Source organism: Takifugu rubripes, chromosome 3 (genome assembly GCF_901000725.2).
Source record: "Takifugu rubripes chromosome 3, fTakRub1.2, whole genome shotgun sequence".
Classification (NCBI taxonomy): domain Eukaryota; kingdom Metazoa; phylum Chordata; class Actinopteri; order Tetraodontiformes; family Tetraodontidae; genus Takifugu; species Takifugu rubripes.
This window is the reverse complement of record NC_042287.1, coordinates 2,648,863-2,666,818: the sequence shown is the minus strand read 5'-3', so window position 1 is coordinate 2,666,818 and position 17,956 is coordinate 2,648,863. Positions and strand designations below refer to the sequence as shown.

Genomic DNA, 17,956 nt, shown 5'->3' with positions numbered 1-17,956 from the left:
GATAGTTGCACCCTGGTTCCAAAGAATAGGCTCACTGCTCAGTCCTGGTCTCAAAAGCTCCGCTTCAGCGCATTTGACGCTTTGTTTAAAACCGACAGCCCAACATAATCTGGAATCAGTTGTGGAATTTCTGACTGAGCCATTATTATATAATAATGTTCACCAGCAGACAACAGATAACTGCAATAAACCCACTGACTTTATTCATCATTATCTGCATAGACAGACACAAATAGTCGCTTTTGTAGGTCAACTACAGTAGCTTCAGTTTATTTAATGTCAGGGTCAATTTTCCAGGAAAAAAAAAAAAAATCACTTGTGGAAAACAGTGTCAGATTCATCAGTGCTGGGAGCCGTGGGAAAAATAAATGCCCGGATGTCTTTAATACTTAGTGTTACAGCCAGACAAACATCACTTATCTGTTGCTTATTTTCTGGGCAAATAATCTATACATTTTTAATGACTCCGGTTTGTGTAAACCCTGTGTTCAGCATTAGAATTGGCACCTCCATGTATGTTGTAGTGGCATTTTCATTCGAATCACATTGTTTTGAGGGCTGAGGAAGTGCCAGTCACCCACCCGTAAAAGTTTGCCTAAATGCAGGCACCGTTTGAGAAACAACCACTTTAAGTGCCCTCCAACTGTTGTGTCTTCACCCCAAAGTGAGGCTATAACTCACCCCGAGCAGGAGGGTTGACCCACATCAACCTGCTCCTGCTCAGTTTCTCCCTTTTAAAAGGGTTTTTCGTTGCCACTTCTGTGTGAAAATAGCCCGGGGTGCAGGAGTCACTACTTTCTTGGGAAAATGTCTTCCAAACTTTGGTGCTGCTGCTGAAGGCCCACAGAAGGAAGGACCTAGCAGAGCAGGAAGATGAGGACAAAACTGACAGTGCACAGTTCACTGAGGCAGCCAAAAACACACATTTGCATGTCATTTTGAAATCTACAAAAAGGGTCCTATACTTATTGTTAGTTTGATGAATGTGATGCCCTGTGTAATCAAACACTCTTTAAAGTATTAACATAAAGGTTGTGTGATGCTGACATGTTAAGAATGCCCCAAAAGAATGAAATTAGAGAGATTGAGAGGGAGCCGCCACAGATAAAAGCAAGTTACATTTATTCATACTGATCATCAAAGTTTAAAAAATATCCAACTGTACATGGTTGTGCAACCCAGCCAGGGGAAGACCAAGAGGGCCCACTGTGGGACTGCAAACTGCTGTCTTCAACCACCTGTGAGGAGGAGGAGGAGGAGGAGGAGGAGGAGGAGGAGGAGGAGGAGGAGGAGGAGGAGGAGGAGGAGGACACAGTAAACGGAGAGCGAAGTCAAGCGTTGGATCACCCCCAGTTCTGGGCTGCAGTAATGACGAGTGCTGAGAGGGATGTGACCAGGATAAACAGAACATCACCTCTGACCTCAGGCTTTCAGTAACAGGTGTATATGAAGAGTGTGTGCATGTGCAGTATGCACACGGGTCTGTGTTGCCCGAGCATGCAAAAGACCGGAAGTGACCCAAGCGGACAAAGGGGACGTCCGCTTCAAAAAGGCCAGAGGTGACACAACATACAATGCAACAACAGGCTTTTTGACGAGATGTTTAAGTTAAGCGTCAGCACATTTAATGTCACTATGAGCAGACAGACAGATGTTGGAGGAACCATTGATAATGAAGGCAGATGTTAGTTACCAGTGCTTTCTCAGGCTTCATCTTTAGCAGCTGACTGCCCAGCTAAACCATCCAGCATCTCTTTATACTTCTTCTTATGATGAGGACGGATAAAAATGCCTAATCCTTCATAGGGAAAAAGAAGTGAATTTTGAGCAGCAGACAAGTGTTAGAAATGATTAAAAATGGAAAGATTCAAAGGATGTATAACTGTTGAGGTGAACTTACTGACTAAGAGGTTGACGTTGTCTTTGAATAAGCCCAAAAAATTCACCACCAGGTTGTCATAGTTGTCTGTTTTCTTGTAGCAAGAAATGGCCTGAAAAAGCTCCGCAGACTTTTCTGGTGGTAGAGATCTTTTCACCTCAGCTAGAAAGGCAGGATGACCATCGCTCCTCGGAACAGAAGCTGAGGACACAGAACGACAAAAGCACCACAACAAGACGGAAGGAAAGTGTTTATTGAAAATGGATCGGAAATTTAACACGACGACAAATACGGCCTCAGCTGAAAAAGAACATATTTAATAAAGAGAACCTCATTACAAAGCTGGGCTAATATTTGTAGTGCTGGAATGTGCAGGTGAAGGAATAAAAAAATTGAATCAGCAGGTTGATGAGCTAATTTTTTCTCCTGTTTCAAGGCCAACAACAACCAAAAAAGAGTAGTTCTGAAGTTGTCAATAATAAATTATTGAATCTTCAGTTTAACGGTACATTAATGAGAGGTTTTGTCCCCACCACGTTGCCATGACGATCTCCCGTAGATGTGAGCTTATGAAGGAAAATGTAAATTTACAATTATTTAAACTCAACACCATTCTGGGGTTTATGGATTAAGGATTTTCCATTCACAATGCTCAATATTTTCCCAATAAGAGGATTAAAACCGACTGGATGTCCATTAATTAACAAGCCTGTCAAACCTTTAAAAGAATACCATCAGAATGTTCAGACACTCTAATAAATAAATTGTTGCCTCGATCCGACCGCAACTGGACAACTGCAGTGCATGTGAACATGTCAGTTTGACTGATCTGTGGACGTTGTTATGTGATCATTTGATGATGCAATAGATCAACCATATAAACCCTGCGAAACGACACATATCGCCACCTAGTGTTGAGGGGGGGACATATTCCCATCAGTTATCCCACTTTCTCCAATGCATTTCAACTGGGACAAGGAATGAATTCTGACACGAAGCCAAAGTCCAATTCTGGTTCAAGTGACTGACTTGGAGGCCCACGTGTCTGAAGTCAGAGGGGACATTCAAAGACCTGTTAAAAAGGCAGGAATCCTCCTCACTGACTCTAAAGGCAACTATTCTGCATGTTCTAAACCCTACTGAGCCTCTGATGTGACAGACGTGCTGTCCTACCTGTATGTGGGTCTCTTAATTGTTTTTGGCTGAGGTGGTGTCCTCCGTGGTTAAGGTGCTGTGTATTCAACTGGCTGGAAGAAGATGCCCCACAGGAGGATTTGAGAGCCACTGATGTATGTCCATCTATAGCAACAAAAGGACAGCATGTCACACCTTTTCTCACATTAAAAATGCACTTCACAGAGCTGTGATGCAGCAGTAGAGCTGGAATTAAGTGGAACATTTTGAAGAGGTAAATCTCTAAAAGGTTTTAATGTACTTTTCCTTGCACCTGAAAAAGGATGCAGACTTTCCTACCTTTGGTCAGCATGACTGCGTTATTCTTGTTCTTGGGGAGTGAGTGATTAGGCTCAAATCCACAACCGTGGCCAGTCAGCTGCTGGCACTTCTCATGGAACAGCTTCTTGTGATGTGGACGGACAAACTGGTACATCCCTGTGAGACGGTAGTCACATGAGGCACAGAACACCTTATCTATCAATAGTCCTCCAACATTATCGCTCAAGAGGGTCGTCTTTGCCTCCATCTCAACTTTCCTATAGATTGGCCAACAGACAACCTTATTGGTGCACAAGCTTTGGCCCTTGGCCTTCATTCTGAGGGCCGTGTTGTCTGTACTCAAACCCAAGACCACCTGGAAGAGATCTTGTGCATGAAATGTTTCTCCCAATGCCACGTTCTTACACACCTCTAAATAGATTGTGAGTATTTGCGTCTTCGGTTAAGACCGATGTCGTTGACAGCAGAGCTTCCAAGCTGTCCGTGGTCTTGTAGCTCTGCAGGGCCACAATAATCTGGTCAAAGTTGACCTGGCTGAGTGATTTCTTCATCTCGCCGAGGAAACTCTTAGCTTTGTTTGTTTTACTTTCCACAGACGCCTCATCCGGGTTTTTTTTCTAAAAACATGATGTAAGACAAAAAAAAAACAGCAAAGTTACCTCACAGCAACAAGTTGACAGGATCATTTCTGCACCTGGAGTCTTTCTGCAGAGAATTGGCATGAAAATGTTCGGTGCTTCGGTCACTTTTGCGTCCACCCACAGTCCAAAAGACATTAGGGTGACTGGAGGCGTTAAACTGCCCTCATGTGCCCCCGAGGGCTCCAAAAAGACCAGATTCAAACAACAAAACTTGCAGTTAGTGTTTATCTGATGGTGCCAATGCCATGACTCCCAAATCAGAACTACTAACAGAAGGTCAAAATGTAGCTGCTCAAATTGTTCTTCCCAACAGTACTGTTGTACTTCTGTACATCAGGTAGCCACAATAAGTGTCTGATAAGACTCGCCAGCGGGTTCAGAGCTTAACTACCGGCGCCCACGTCAGATATCTACGAAGCCCCTCTGGTGACGTTGGATAAAAAATAAACACATTACTATCTCATGGCTGGACCATTTTTATTTATGTCACTGTTGGTGATGCTAAATGAAAGAGGGAAGGAGCTCTTAACGCTTAGATTAAATGTCAGTACTCCATGTCCAACTGCGAGTTACTGAAGAATGTCAAGCATTTTTATTTATGTATTTACTAATGTGACCAGGGGGGCTCTGTAGATGTCATCACATCTAATAATTTAAAACATTCACACACAAGCATAGTACAAAGCATGGGCACCTCCCCTATTTTGGAATCCTTTCTAATTTTGGTGTGAGGTCCTTAAAATTTCACGCTCCTGCACAATATAAGCTGGACCAACTCCAGAATCAATATTTCAATGTCTAGAAATACAATAATTAAATTAAATATATGATAATAATACTGGGGAAAAACGCCAGCTCTCTTTAGAGCCAATAAGGGTAAGAGAGTAAGACCTTTAAACACTTTAATCTTGCAACACTTCCTGATTTATTGAGCGTGCAAGGCGGCCATGTGCATGATTCATACATAACAGTGCACTTTGCGTGTTGTGTGTGTAACTGTGCTTGTGAACAATGGTAAGGCGCTCAAGCACACGTCTTCCACTCGCCAAATTCTGCAGCCTTTGAGGGAGAAGCGTGCTCAGACGTGGTTCACTTGTGCCTCCTAAGTTTACCTGCTCTTGGACCAATCGGATTTTGCGTTTGCCTCCCCGTAAGTCGTCCTGTATCCTCTTGTCATATTGAAGTGATAGTGTGGAGAGAGAGCTCCTCTTCAAAGGAAACACACAGCTGAATTAATATTTACAGTGGTTCCATTTGTAGATCAAGTTAGAGGAACACTCTTTGGCCAGATTGTGCTGGCCAAACATGGGATACTTATAAGTACCGTATCATGTCTCTTACTACGTGTTACAAGGATGATATTCCTGTCTTTTGTATTGGACATCTCTTGATTTAGCACACGGCTTTCTGACATTACAAGCTAAAGAACCGAGAAGTTACCTGTCCCACAGTGGTAGGAGTGTCCACTCCATTGCATTGGTCACCTCGCTGTAGAGCATCCAGCAGAGTATTTGGTCTCTTCTGGATCTCTGAGGTTTTGCACTCGTATGTCGTGTACACTGTGGTCATGCCATTAACACCAGTGTCTTCAGCTGGTGGTGTGTGTGTGGGGGTAGAGGGCAACAAATATTATTGCATCTCTGAAAAGTATCAGGAATTTTCAGGTGGAACTAAAACTCATTTTGTTGATACTCACTCAGTCGCTTCCTTTTCAGACTGGGTAAATGGGTATCGAGCGCCGTCGCCTTGTGGATGTGGGAGCCTTGGGAGAAAGAGTCCGAAGTGAAGCCAGTGGAGCGAGCATCCGGTGGACATACAGCCCCACAGCTCTCTGCAGCAGCCGTCTGCTCCACTGCAGGTCTGTGATACTTTTAAAAGAGTTTCAGGAAACTAGAACTGTGGCCCTGATAACATCTGACTTTTAGATATGTTGCGATGCTTGTCAGTGAACATGTCATGTAAATCTGTGTCAGCAGAACTCAGAACTCACCCTTTTCTGTGCAACCCTGAAGAATTTGGAGACATCACGGATTACATTCCCAAAGCTGTCATACTGATTAACATAAGGCTTGACCCACAATGGAAGCTGTGCCCTTGCATCTGGGTTCTTAAACCTGGAGAAAAAGTCTTGTTATTCCAGGAGTGAAAACAATAGTGGGAGAGCAAGATTATGGAATCAACACCTGACCTGTGATCACACAAGAGGATGGCTCCAAAGTCGTGTCTGTGGCGAATGACTCTGCCAATGGCCTGGTTCACGGCTCGAAATGCCTGCTGTTTGTACCACTGCTGCCCAGACAGGAACTACACACAACAACAAGCAATAAGGGAACGTCAAGCAGGTTCAGGTCAACAACTGCGTTTCCTCACCTTCAACTTGGAAGTTTTATTGGAGCTCATCTCGTCCAAGAACTGCATTTTTAAGATGACTCGAGGGTCCATCTTAGGAGGAAAAGGAAGGCCAGTAATGATGACAGCACGGCCAAAGGTGTCTGCAAAGTCCAGACCTTCGCTCGCCTGTCAGAAGACAACGGAATCACAAAGACTGTTCGAGGTTTGGCATAGAAAATCTTGTTTGTTGAGTGAAATAAATATATTCAAAATTCCCATAGAATGAAGGCAAAATTGAAATGTGTTTTTGAAATCATCCCCAAATCCGTGTGACCTGGAGAATCCACCCATCCATCCATCCATCCATCCATCCACCCATCCATCCATCCATCCATCCATCCATCCATCCACCCATCCACCCATCCATCCATCCACCCATCCATCAAGCTGGTTAAATTTTTATTTTCTGATAAATATACTAAATTATTCTTACAATAAAAACACATTTTTGAAAAAATGCTGAATGTAGCAGAGGCCACTTGCACTTATATCTTATACTGTATTTTATTGTATATTTTAATCAGTAAATCTGCCTGACCCCCAGAGTGATGCATCAGCTCCTGTTACCTCCACACCACCCCACAACCGTCTCCCTCTCCCTCTTTATCATTTATTTTACATTATACATGTAAGGAAACTCATTTAAAATTTGCATAGATTAAAGCAGCTTGCTCTTACCAATTCTGACAATAAATACATTTGGAATACCAAACCAACAAAATGCTCAAAAAGGCAATAGAATGGAAAATAATATAATTCCTGTAAATATAATACACAGCCTTATACTATGTAAGTAGAATTAGATTAGAGAAAAGAAGGCTGAATATTTATTCCCCATATATTCAGATGTTGTGCTCATGCATCAGAAAAGGTTGCTACAGTTGGTCCTCTCTGCCTTGACCTCCATTCATTTGTAAGACTGCTGCAGCCTCTCACTCCCCACCACCCAAAATGTCATAGCAATATTTTACCATTTCATTTAATAAAGAAACCCCGTAACGTATTGTTTCACTTTATCATTTTAGAGCCCTGGGGGAAATGAAATGTAGACTAAGGCTGCAACGTAAGAAAATGCTTAAAAAAGGTAAAACTTTGGTTGCATTTTTAAAAGAGAACCTATAAACAGTACATTAGTACAGGTTGTCATGTTGCCACACATAAAAACCACTACACAAACAGTTCTAAATTTTCTGGGCTAAGCGGACACTTTATCCTCACCTTGCCTCGACACACAGCAAAGAAGCTTCCACCTTTGGTTTGTGGATCATTCACTTTGTTGTAATATCCATCGATAACCTGAGAGTGGAAAAAAAACTAAAGTGAATCTGAATCCATGCTCATCGGAATTTAGAAACATCCATTTAGATATTCCTCCATCAGCACATGCTTCAGTTAATACTCACCTCAGTAAAGTTAGCCTTTCCTTTAGGTTCAACAAAAATGGGCTTTAAACTGTCAATGCGCTCTGCCTGCCCGTTGGCCTGGAAACCCAACGCAGAAGAGCTCAAAAAGGGATACATTAATACTTACAACAATAAATCTGTCAATGCCTACTTACTCTCCAGAACTCCAACATTTTCTCCATTAATGGAAAGGAGGAGAAAAACACTAAAAGGCCATGAGGAACCACTCGAGTCAAGTTGGCTGAGTAAAGAACCGACCATAGAAACAGTCAGAAAGAAGGTCTAACATGCGCAAATCCATGAAATGTTCATGTCAGCATATGAGAAACTGAATCCATTCACAGAGGAAACAGTCTGAGCCGCTCACCCACAGTGTTGCCTAAAGACGCCATGTTTTCAGGAACAAACCTGGCAGGGCAGAAAAGACATTTACAGTAGTTACAATAACTTATATACATTTGTGACGTTATGCGTGTCGTGGTGTAAAACCCACCTTTTGTCAAAGGCTGAACTTAACTGTACTCCATCTGGGCCTCGGTCCACCACGCTGACAAAGATCTGGTCCCGGTCGATCACATGGCTGTTCTCCAGGCTCACCGGAAACTCTCTAATTAAACAGCAACAAGCATGACGGAGCACAGAAATTAATTGTTGATTTGCCTGAATGTTTAATGCAAAACTTTGGAAAACAATTGAGAAATAGAGCTTGCTAAACCTGTAAAGGCAAAAATAAAGACAGAGCTGATGGTGTTTCAATAAGAAAACTGCATTTTCCATCAGTCAATAATACTAGATGACTACAGTTCATTGGAAGGTTTTCTCACAATTAGACCTTAATTAAATACCTACACTGAAAGCATCATTTTACAACAGGCTTTTTTAATAAAACAAATTTTGTTATAACTGAGTCATGGTATTAAATCTACTCTAGACAATATATGAATAATTCATTTTCTTCATTTATCTCAGACTCTTTCCTTTGTCATATTAATGCCAAGAAATAACTTACATCCTCATCTCAGATGTGAAGGAGGACAGAGGTGAAAGGGTCCCACTGGTCAGAATGATGCAGCGAACACCCTGATTTACTAAGTCCTGCATGCTGAAGCCAGGTGAAAAACACCAGTAGCTGAGAATATTGCCTAAACACACAGGGAAACATTTATGGTTAACCTAAACCAGTACACACAGATAAATGTCTGGGTGTTATTATGAGGAAACAGTTGATTTCTGACAGCTTTGACAATAATTACAGTTAAAAGCTGTTCTATGTTCACATAGTTAAATGGTTTGGGCTCCTCTTTGATAAGTCATATTCTTGGTAGTTATTACTTATTCAGACATTTTTGTTCTTTTTGGTGAAAAAATATGCTAATAACTGGTGAAGGTAGCGTGTGGTAGTGAAACAATCACCTGCAGCCGATAACGCGTCTTTGGTTTCATGAAACCATGTTTTGTCGACTAAATAACAGAACCAGTCAGATGTAAAGTCAAAATTATCACATATTGTTACCTTGTTTATTTGATGATGAAGTCGTCCATATATCAGTTGTCTGTTTTTTCTTGTGGCTGGTGTCCCGATGGATATGAACCTAGAGAGAGACAGGACTTAGACAACACGATAATATATGGATGAGAGACAGGGAATGGCATAGTAATAAAATTATTTCTATTATTTATACCTTAAAATGGGCAGCACTGGACTTGACGTCTTTTTCGGATGGATCTCCACAAAATACCAGCTAGAAGGGGGAAAAAAAAAGATTCCTTTGTGGTCCTGTTTCGTTTCTTCTTTTAACAACAGTTGCTAAATACTGGATGCAACACCACCACTGTAGGATACTGTCCTGTAATAAATATAGCACGTGTGACCGGACCGAAATTTTGATGAAAACAGAGACTTACTTTAAAATTATCTCTAGTAAGGTAGTGTTGCCCGTAAAACTAGGAACGATTTAAATTTAGCATAACAAATGCTCTTAACCTTTTCCATCAGAATTAAAGGATTGAAATTAGTGTTTAGTGTAGAAGCCAAAAAACTGAACTTTATAAACTATTTTATCTGTAGCTCACAATATGCATTCAGAAAAGGATAAATGTGTGTATATAAGCTGAATTAACCATTTCCTCATTTTTAATTAACATTATAATGCAGCAAACCTGTAAAATATCAGCCAGTTTCTGAAGTCCACCGGTCTGTAGGAATATTCCTGACTCTGTTGATAGAAAAATACAAAATAATTTCATAAATGCCTCGATGAGTGCTTTGTTGTGGTGAAGTCATGATATTACAAAACTTTAATTCATACTTAATCTTTCTCTGAAAATAAAAGGGCACGGTCATGAGCCAAAGGAGTACAGCTTCATCTTTATCTACCTGGTATATCTAGATTTTGTTACAATACAGTCAAAAATGAAACCACACTGACGTCCTGCCAAGTATCCGCTGATCTGCTCCAGTGCTTCATGGACTTCAGTTTTGGTTTGGTAGGTCAGGTGGGCTCTTTCCAACAGCTCATAAATAAAGCTAAAAAAGAAAAAAGAATCAGTTGATTTTGGATGTAAAGAGAGGGTTTGCTTTTTCCAGTCAGGCTGGCTTGGATAGAAATGTCCCTTAAGAATTCAACACCTTTTGTCACACTCAGGAGCAACAGAAAGGGACTAGGACTAACAAGCTACAGAATTTAACTCTTGGTGGCATGTGCACAAATTTACACATTTCTTAATATTGCTTGAGTGAACATCTAACATCAAGCTGTTAAGACCAATACGTTTCAGGGTACTACGAGGACTGAACGTGGTTGAACATGCCAGACAATTAGAACATCAAACACATCATCTCCTTCATGTTTACACTGTGTAGTTTTAATAAAACCAGTTTAAGATGTCATTATTGTAAATCCAGATGTTGGGCAGCAGGCATGGATGAAAACAAGCCGCGTCAAGCTCATCGAATCATTAATGGGACGGAAACATGACCCTGATTTTGGCTCGGATTCATCTGGTCTTTAGGAAGAGACAGTTCTTCCAACTACTACTTTGGCATATAAGTCGCTGCAGAACTTTATTACAATTTCACAATATGTGGACATGAATAAGACTACAACAATATACTCAATAAAATGGATTTAAAAACAACTTAAAAAGACAAGCATTTTAAACGTACATTCCAGGTTTAGTGATTCCTCTTTCACTCGGAACATCATAAGAGTCAATGGCAGCTTCCAGATCCAGCAATATTTCTGTCCAAAACACAAATGATGCAAAATCAAAACCTTCATGATTACATACATTGAGTCAGAGATACTGAATCATTCCCGTATGAAGCTTTAAAATACCAACTTTTAATTTTAGCAATGGTGGTCGCGTCGATTTTTAAACCTGAAACAAAAGAAATAAGTTAATGATGCATCATAGCAGGTTGAAGTAATGTCCTACAGCACACCAGGCATTTAACCTCGATCTAATCAATCAAAACCAAGATTCTAACCAGAGTAATCAGCATTGAATTGTTCGGTGATGGTCGGCCCAAGGCTGGCGTCTTGAACCTGCTCCAGCAGTAGCCTGTCCACGGCAGCAATAGCTGAAGCTACGTCGTAGGGTGTCAGGTCAAATGATGTCGATTCCTCGCACGTCTTCTCCTGCAAAAAACACCCACATAGCCTGAGGCTGTACTGAATCATTGCTTTAGATCCTGAATTTTTAATTACAAATGACTCTGATAAATGTGTATTTAGGATCGGATTGTGTGTAGATTAAAGATCAAACATGTGCATTTTATTGTACTGAACCTGGTAAATGTCAATAAAATTCTGAGTTAATAAAAGATTTTGAATCTAAAAAGATTTACAAGGTGCTGTAATTTACATCTCCTCAATAACAGGCAGAGAAACACAAAATAGACTCAGGTAACTAACAAAGGCTCCATTTTAAATACACTTTGGGTTTCAAAAGCCAACAAATATTTCAGGTTTGTAAAGTTGACTTAAAAAGGTACAAATGACTCTACAGCCTTTATTCTCAGCACATTTAAAAAAAAAACTATTTTAGAATATTCAGGAGCAACGTCATTAAATTTACTGCCATTAATTTTGGAAAAAAACAATAGAAAACAAGAATTTGGTCGTCTTACCAAATTGTGTGCTTCATCAAAGATGACCACTGCCCCATTTAGTTCAATGTTGTGTGCCCTGCGACTCTGTGGTGAAAGAGGAGGTCAAGGCAAAAGTGAAGACTGCATCATTGCCGGGAAGTCTTTAAATACACATTAATAAAAGACTGTTCACAACAATGATTGTGGGAATACCCTGAGTGACCTTTGACCTTTCGTGAAGAGAATTCATAATTTCTGTGGGTTTACCTTTGGATCAACCAAGTAGTTGTATGGCATAAAGATGATATCTGCTTCCTGTTTCAAGGAGCGGGAGAGGTAGTAAGGACAGACCCTGTCCACAAACACAGATACATGTTGGTGAACATTCACTAATTCAGGTGGAAGGACGCTTCTCTTCAACTTGAGACAGTTGAACTGGACTGTGTGGTTTCCTGAAGATATTTCACCCCCATCACTTCTGACTAACGGCTGATGATTCTTATGTTCCTTTTATAGTTCCTTTAACAGTGTGAGACGTCTCAGAGGTGTCCCACATGCCTGCTGGCTTAATATGAAAAGTCAAGACCTTAAGTCATCTAATGTGACTCTAGAACCCAGGACAGACCCAGGTGGAGAAGACTGGGGAATCTGGTTGGCTCTATGCAGCTAGTGGACTTCAGGGGAAATAAGACAGTCTGGTATTCTTCTGTGTTCCGATGGATGTTCACCTCTACTCACTTGTTAATCAAGAAAGGTGACAGAACCAATCATTTCTAATGAAATCAAAAACATATATGACACCTTTTTTTGTTTCCAAACTTGACTAAATCTTCCACATCCAAGATAGAATGCGTCAACTCTCTGTCTGTGCTGATCTCTGAAAAACAAAAGGATACACAGCCATAACACAAAACAGAAAGAGGGAAATTACAGCATACCAGCAAAATTATGATAGAAACTGTGGTTTCATATTCATGATCCCTCAAATCTACAGCATGTTCACACCTGTATCCTTTATTTGGGTCATTTCTTTTTTCTTTTTTTTAGATCAAACTACGGTAACTCTTGTGGGTGTGCATCAAAAGATTACCTTCTGTGTTATTGTAGAAGGGACACGACCTTGTGGACACCTTTCTTCTGCACATGTGAACCTGAAACACATCAACAGAATCCCTATCAAAGGAAATATTCACCATATTAACCAAATGTTTGTACAGGAAGCCAATAATCTGGGTTCAACAGCTGCCTCCATATGCAGCATTACAATGTTTATTACAATGTGGTGTGACATCACACCAGTGCAGTGTGTAATTACAACATACCTCATAAATAATTTAATAATGAGTCAAAGTAATCTAAAACTGAAATAAAAAGATAAGATACAAAGTAAATATCATTCTGGGTGACAAATTAATGAGTGACATAAGCTAACAGTTAAACAGCTGTTGTAATGCAACTAAGAAAAGAACGGAGCGCAATGTGAAATGATAAAAATCTTATTTTAGCACTCTTTTGATGTGCTGCACTGAGCTGAAACAGTTAGCATGATTCCATTTTTGGTTCCACAGTCACTACTTGATTCAAACTTCCATGTTGTGAAGAACAGGGGAAGCCCAGGCCTTCCTTTACCTTTACGTGACTGCTTTCTTGGCGCATCACTTCCTGATTGATGCACAGCTGTTCCCTTGATCCCAGCACACTAATCTTTGGCCTGAATCAGAGATTGGGAGTAGGTCAGAGATTGCAGCTTGATCACCGTGTATTGGTCTTGTTAGATTTTTACACTAGAAATGATCATTTTAGCGCAGTAAAAACAGCGCAATGATAATTATAGCTCTCTGACAAAGCAAATCTTCAGAACTATTGTTTTATTATGGTTGACACATGTAGCTGGTCGGCACCTGTTTATAAGAAGTCTAGAAAATTCAAGGTGTGCAAATGACAACTATTTTAAAATGGGTTGTCCAGATTAAACCAATCATAAATAAAAGTGTAGTTAATATACAAGCTACAGTACTGAGTACAATAAATGCAACTTATTTCTAAAGATCAAAACACAAACTTTTAAATACTCTAGAAGAATGTTTATATGGTAAATGGTCCCCGTTAGATTAGGTACAACAAAGGTTTAAAATATTCAATATATGAATTGTTACCAATATTTTATTAATTGTAACAACAGGATCACCAAACCAAAGATTCAAATAGGTGTATAGACCTGTTGTTTATGGCTGTATGTATGTACTAATGCTAATGTAATCAGTATATAGGTAGAATACACAAAGATACCTGCCACTACACATCAAAAGATGAATTTAAAAAACACTCTCTTAGGTGCCACTGCTCCTTGTCCATGCACAGGAGAGTGACACCCTCTCCACTTTCAAGATAAGGTGAAAAACTTCCTCTTTGATAAAACCTCAAACCAGTAATCCCATCACTGCAGTTATGGAACAATTTCTCAGGCATTTGAAGAGGTGTCCACCACAAGCTACAAGACCTTCATCAGAACATGATGTCTGCTTGTCATTTACCTGTATGAAGTGTTCTTTAGCTCTTTGATAACCTGTGCCAGCTGAGAGTGTGTCCTAGATGCATAGATGATCTTGGGGATATCTGTGTAACAAGCTGCAAAACAACAAAATCAATGATCCTTCATTATAATTGCAGCAACCTTTATAAATAAATTAGAACATATCTTTGTTGTGTCATGTAGCCCATCCTCTAGCATAGTCCAACTAAACACAGTACCCAAGTGTGGTTGGAGAAGTAACTTAATCAAGATTGTATTTATCCTCTTTTCCTGCTACCATTGCCATTGTGACATGGTAGAGATGCCTGTTCACGGAACCTGACCACAAAGAGCCATTAACAGAGGTAGGATGGAATTTTATTGTCAAATTGTCCATATACAAATGTAAAATGTAATATTTTGCAGACAATAAAACTGTACAACAAAGGCACTACTTAATCATTAGCACAACCCTGACCTTAAATAAAAGGACTTATTATATTCTATGGAATTTGGCCATGTGTTACAAAGCTTATTAGTAAACTAACTCAAACGAAATTGAAAAAAACATCATACATATGCCTGCATGTGTTTTCTTACTTGCTTCACCATCTGCAGCAACCGATCCCCAAGAAGTGATGGGTATGTTTTGGGATGTTTCACCACCAAGCCGCCTCTCTATCATCTTCCTGCTAATTTGGTCCTTTAACTGCTCTCTCCAGGCCAACGTGGCACACAGCAGACACAAGGTTTTGCCAGTACCAGTAGGACTCTCCAGAACTCCATTGTTTCTCTGAAAGAAACCAATAACACAATAGGGTCAATATCCTGCAACATTCATCTACAAACAATTTTGTTTTGTGAAACATATACTAATGTCTTACACATATACTAATGGACAGAGGTAATTAGTATAACACATATTACAATAAATGTACACATCAAAATGTGGAATATAACTAACAGCAAGGCTTGGCTTTGTATGGTGAAAATCTGTTAAAAGGAAAAAAAAAAACTGATTGTTGATTTATTACATTAATAGGGTGTTTGGATCTTGATTTCTGAAGCTAATCATCAAATAACAAATGTATTTGACAAATGTCCACCACCATGTATGGCTTGGTCTATAAAGATGTCGAGAAAACAGTTTTTTAAATGTTTACCCTCTATCCCAGGGGTCGGCAACCCATGGCTCTAGAGCCGCATGCGGCTCTTTAGTGCTGCCCTAGTGGCTCCCTGGAGCTTTTTCAAAAATGTGAAAATGGAAAAACATGGTGTGAATATATTTTTTGTTTTAATAAAATTTCTGTAGGAGGAAAAACATGACAAACATTCTTAAAGATTTACAATGCTGTAAAAATATGTATAATAAATATTTAATTTCAACATCTCATTATAATGGAAGTTAAACTTAAAGCACCATCGTACAGCAGACTAGTCACGTGGTGTGTCATTCTCTCCAGGATGCATTGCAGGGAACATAAACATTTAATCATGAATGCTCTTTATGTATTTGTAGCCTACTTATCATTTGGAAAGTAGATTAATACAGCTAATATAGACACTTACAGCATGTGTTGCCTTTATTATAAGCCATATATAAGGCTTTTAATTTTTTGCAGCTCCAGACAGATTTGTTTTTTGTTTTTTTTGGTCCAATACGGCTCTTTCAACATTTTGAGTTGCCGACCTCTGCTCTATCCTGTAACACAGAATCGGCTAAAATTGAGATCCAATAGATGTGGTTGTGTTAATGTGTGGCGGTAGAACAAGCTCCCTCGGTAAATGCACACAGAAATCAATCTACAGATACAGCTGGATTGGGTGGTTGACTGGGACTGTTGTCTTTGTCCCAGCACACACGCACCAGCAGAGGACGTTGACAAATATGCGCTCCTCTCCCAGTCCAGCAGGGGGCGACAGAGCTGCCTTAGAGAGCTGCTTCAGCTGAAGGAACTATTTCCGGTTGACCTCAGACGTCACATACAAAACAAGTCAAAAGCGGAGCCGAACTGTTCGGCACAAAAGTTTTGAATGTTCACATTCCCAAAAGATGATACGTAGAATGTAAATGCAATTTCGTGAAAAATAACAGTGGCTACACTTTTATCACATGTTAACTGTATTACCTAAAGATGACTGATAAAACTCTCCGACAAAATGCATTTACTTTACCTCATAACATACATCTTTCTTCAGCTGTCTAGATTTAGGTAGTTTGTCATGTAAAGTTATCCAGAAAGGATGTGCGAGCATGACAACAGACACTCATTTAGACAAAAACACTTCTTTATTTAAGATGGACAAACATAACTGAAAGTTATAAACGCTTTCCTGAATCAACGTCACTTTTCAAACGGGTCCACAAGATGTCAACATCGAATTTGGAACCACATAGTTAAAATGTTCAACACATTTTGCCCATAGTTGCTTCCAGGATGAACGTTTATGCACAAATAAGATACAATATTGAATAGACCGCCTAAGCTACGAAATTACTACAGCTTTTCTGTTACCGTAGACGTCAATTTTACTTTTTGAGATATCCCTCAGGCAACGAAGCAAATTGAAGAACAGGACAGATTATGCTTTGAGAGGCGAACCTGCTCACCTTTTGAAGACATTCGATGACTTTTGTCATGTAATCCTTTTGGCAATCGTATGGTGTGAACGGAAAATTCACTGTCACCCCATTCAGCGTTAGGGAGGACATGATTTACCCGCAGCTAGCAGATTAATTTATGCGGCGTCCTAATTATTTAAATTAGAAAGAAGTGACATGTAGTCAAATAAAGAGCACTACCAAAACATGGCAACCCCCAGCACAATTACTACCGCCACTTTTTCCTTCTTCTTCTTCGTCTTGTTCCTTTTCTTCTTCTCCGTTTTTTTTCTTGACGTTTACGGCGGTTAGAAAACTATTTTATTGCGCTTTAGCGCCACCAACCGACGTGGACCGGATCAAGTGTCCAACAACGTTATAGAAATTAAACGAATAAATGCTCAGAAAATACACCTGACAGTCGTCAAATGTGAAATAATTGTGAGTTGTTGTGTCTTTGTGTGACATCATGAACTTCTCTAAATCTAAAATGTTTTTAATATTGTAATGAAAACGGTTCACTTTGGGAAAGTAAGATTATTAGAAGCTGTAAAACAACTCATATTTTGAAACATTTTCTGGACACCCATATCAGATGGTTGAAACCAAGAAACCTGAAACTTCACAGTTGGTTTATGTGAATTAACTACTCTCCAACCAGAAGCTTTGGATTTTGTGGCAGTTTAAGGGGTGGTGAGACAGGCTTCAAGGGTGGAATCATTTTCCTAATCTGTGAAAGTGTGACATGAAAGAATGACAAAGCCTGCCGAGATGTTAGTTTCTGCTCTGACTTATGGAAATATCACGGCCCAACATCTCCTGGTAGCTCGCCGTGATCGTATAGTGGTCAGTACTCTGCGTTGTGGCCGCAGCAACCCCGGTTCGAATCCGGGTCACGGCAGGGATTAATCCCTCACACGGCAAAGGAGTGACTTTTTGGCATCTGGCACCTTTAAACGGTGCAGGGAGAAGGGCCAAGT

General features: G+C 40.0%; 1 protein-coding gene and 1 non-coding gene across 3 annotated transcripts; one reads left to right on the top strand and one right to left on the bottom strand.

Annotated features, from left to right (window-relative positions):
* Positions 1-181: 181 nt before the first annotated feature.
* Positions 182-17,362, bottom strand: rtel1 (regulator of telomere elongation helicase 1). Of its 2 annotated transcripts, none has more exons than XM_011620806.2 (33): positions 16,986-17,361; positions 14,975-15,167; positions 14,397-14,490; positions 13,492-13,573; positions 12,953-13,013; positions 12,664-12,739; positions 12,130-12,214; positions 11,902-11,967; positions 11,260-11,410; positions 11,112-11,150; positions 10,936-11,011; positions 10,199-10,296; positions 9,930-9,985; positions 9,452-9,511; positions 9,283-9,361; positions 8,779-8,911; positions 8,263-8,376; positions 8,137-8,177; positions 7,925-8,010; positions 7,770-7,847; positions 7,585-7,662; positions 6,346-6,492; positions 6,164-6,279; positions 5,966-6,089; positions 5,672-5,843; positions 5,416-5,567; positions 5,088-5,183; positions 3,744-3,951; positions 3,353-3,490; positions 3,053-3,178; positions 1,901-2,080; positions 1,694-1,798; positions 182-1,238 (listed from the first exon to the last, which is right to left on the bottom strand). In XM_011620806.2, the coding sequence occupies exons 1-32, from the start codon at positions 17,085-17,087 to the stop codon at positions 1,704-1,706; spliced, it is 3,402 nt and encodes a 1,133-aa protein (XP_011619108.1). In that variant the 5' UTR covers positions 17,088-17,361; the 3' UTR covers positions 182-1,238; positions 1,694-1,703. The 2 variants fall into 2 exon arrangements, with proteins under 2 accessions (XP_011619108.1, XP_011619113.1); XM_011620811.2 differs by lacking the exon at positions 182-1,238 and adding an exon at positions 1,282-1,378 and having other exon boundaries at positions 16,986-17,362.
* Positions 17,363-17,805: 443 nt separating this feature from the next.
* trnah-gug (transfer RNA histidin (anticodon GUG)) lies at positions 17,806-17,877 on the top strand. Its single transcript has one exon. It is a non-coding gene; the product is annotated as a tRNA-His (tRNA).
* Positions 17,878-17,956: the final 79 nt, after the last annotated feature.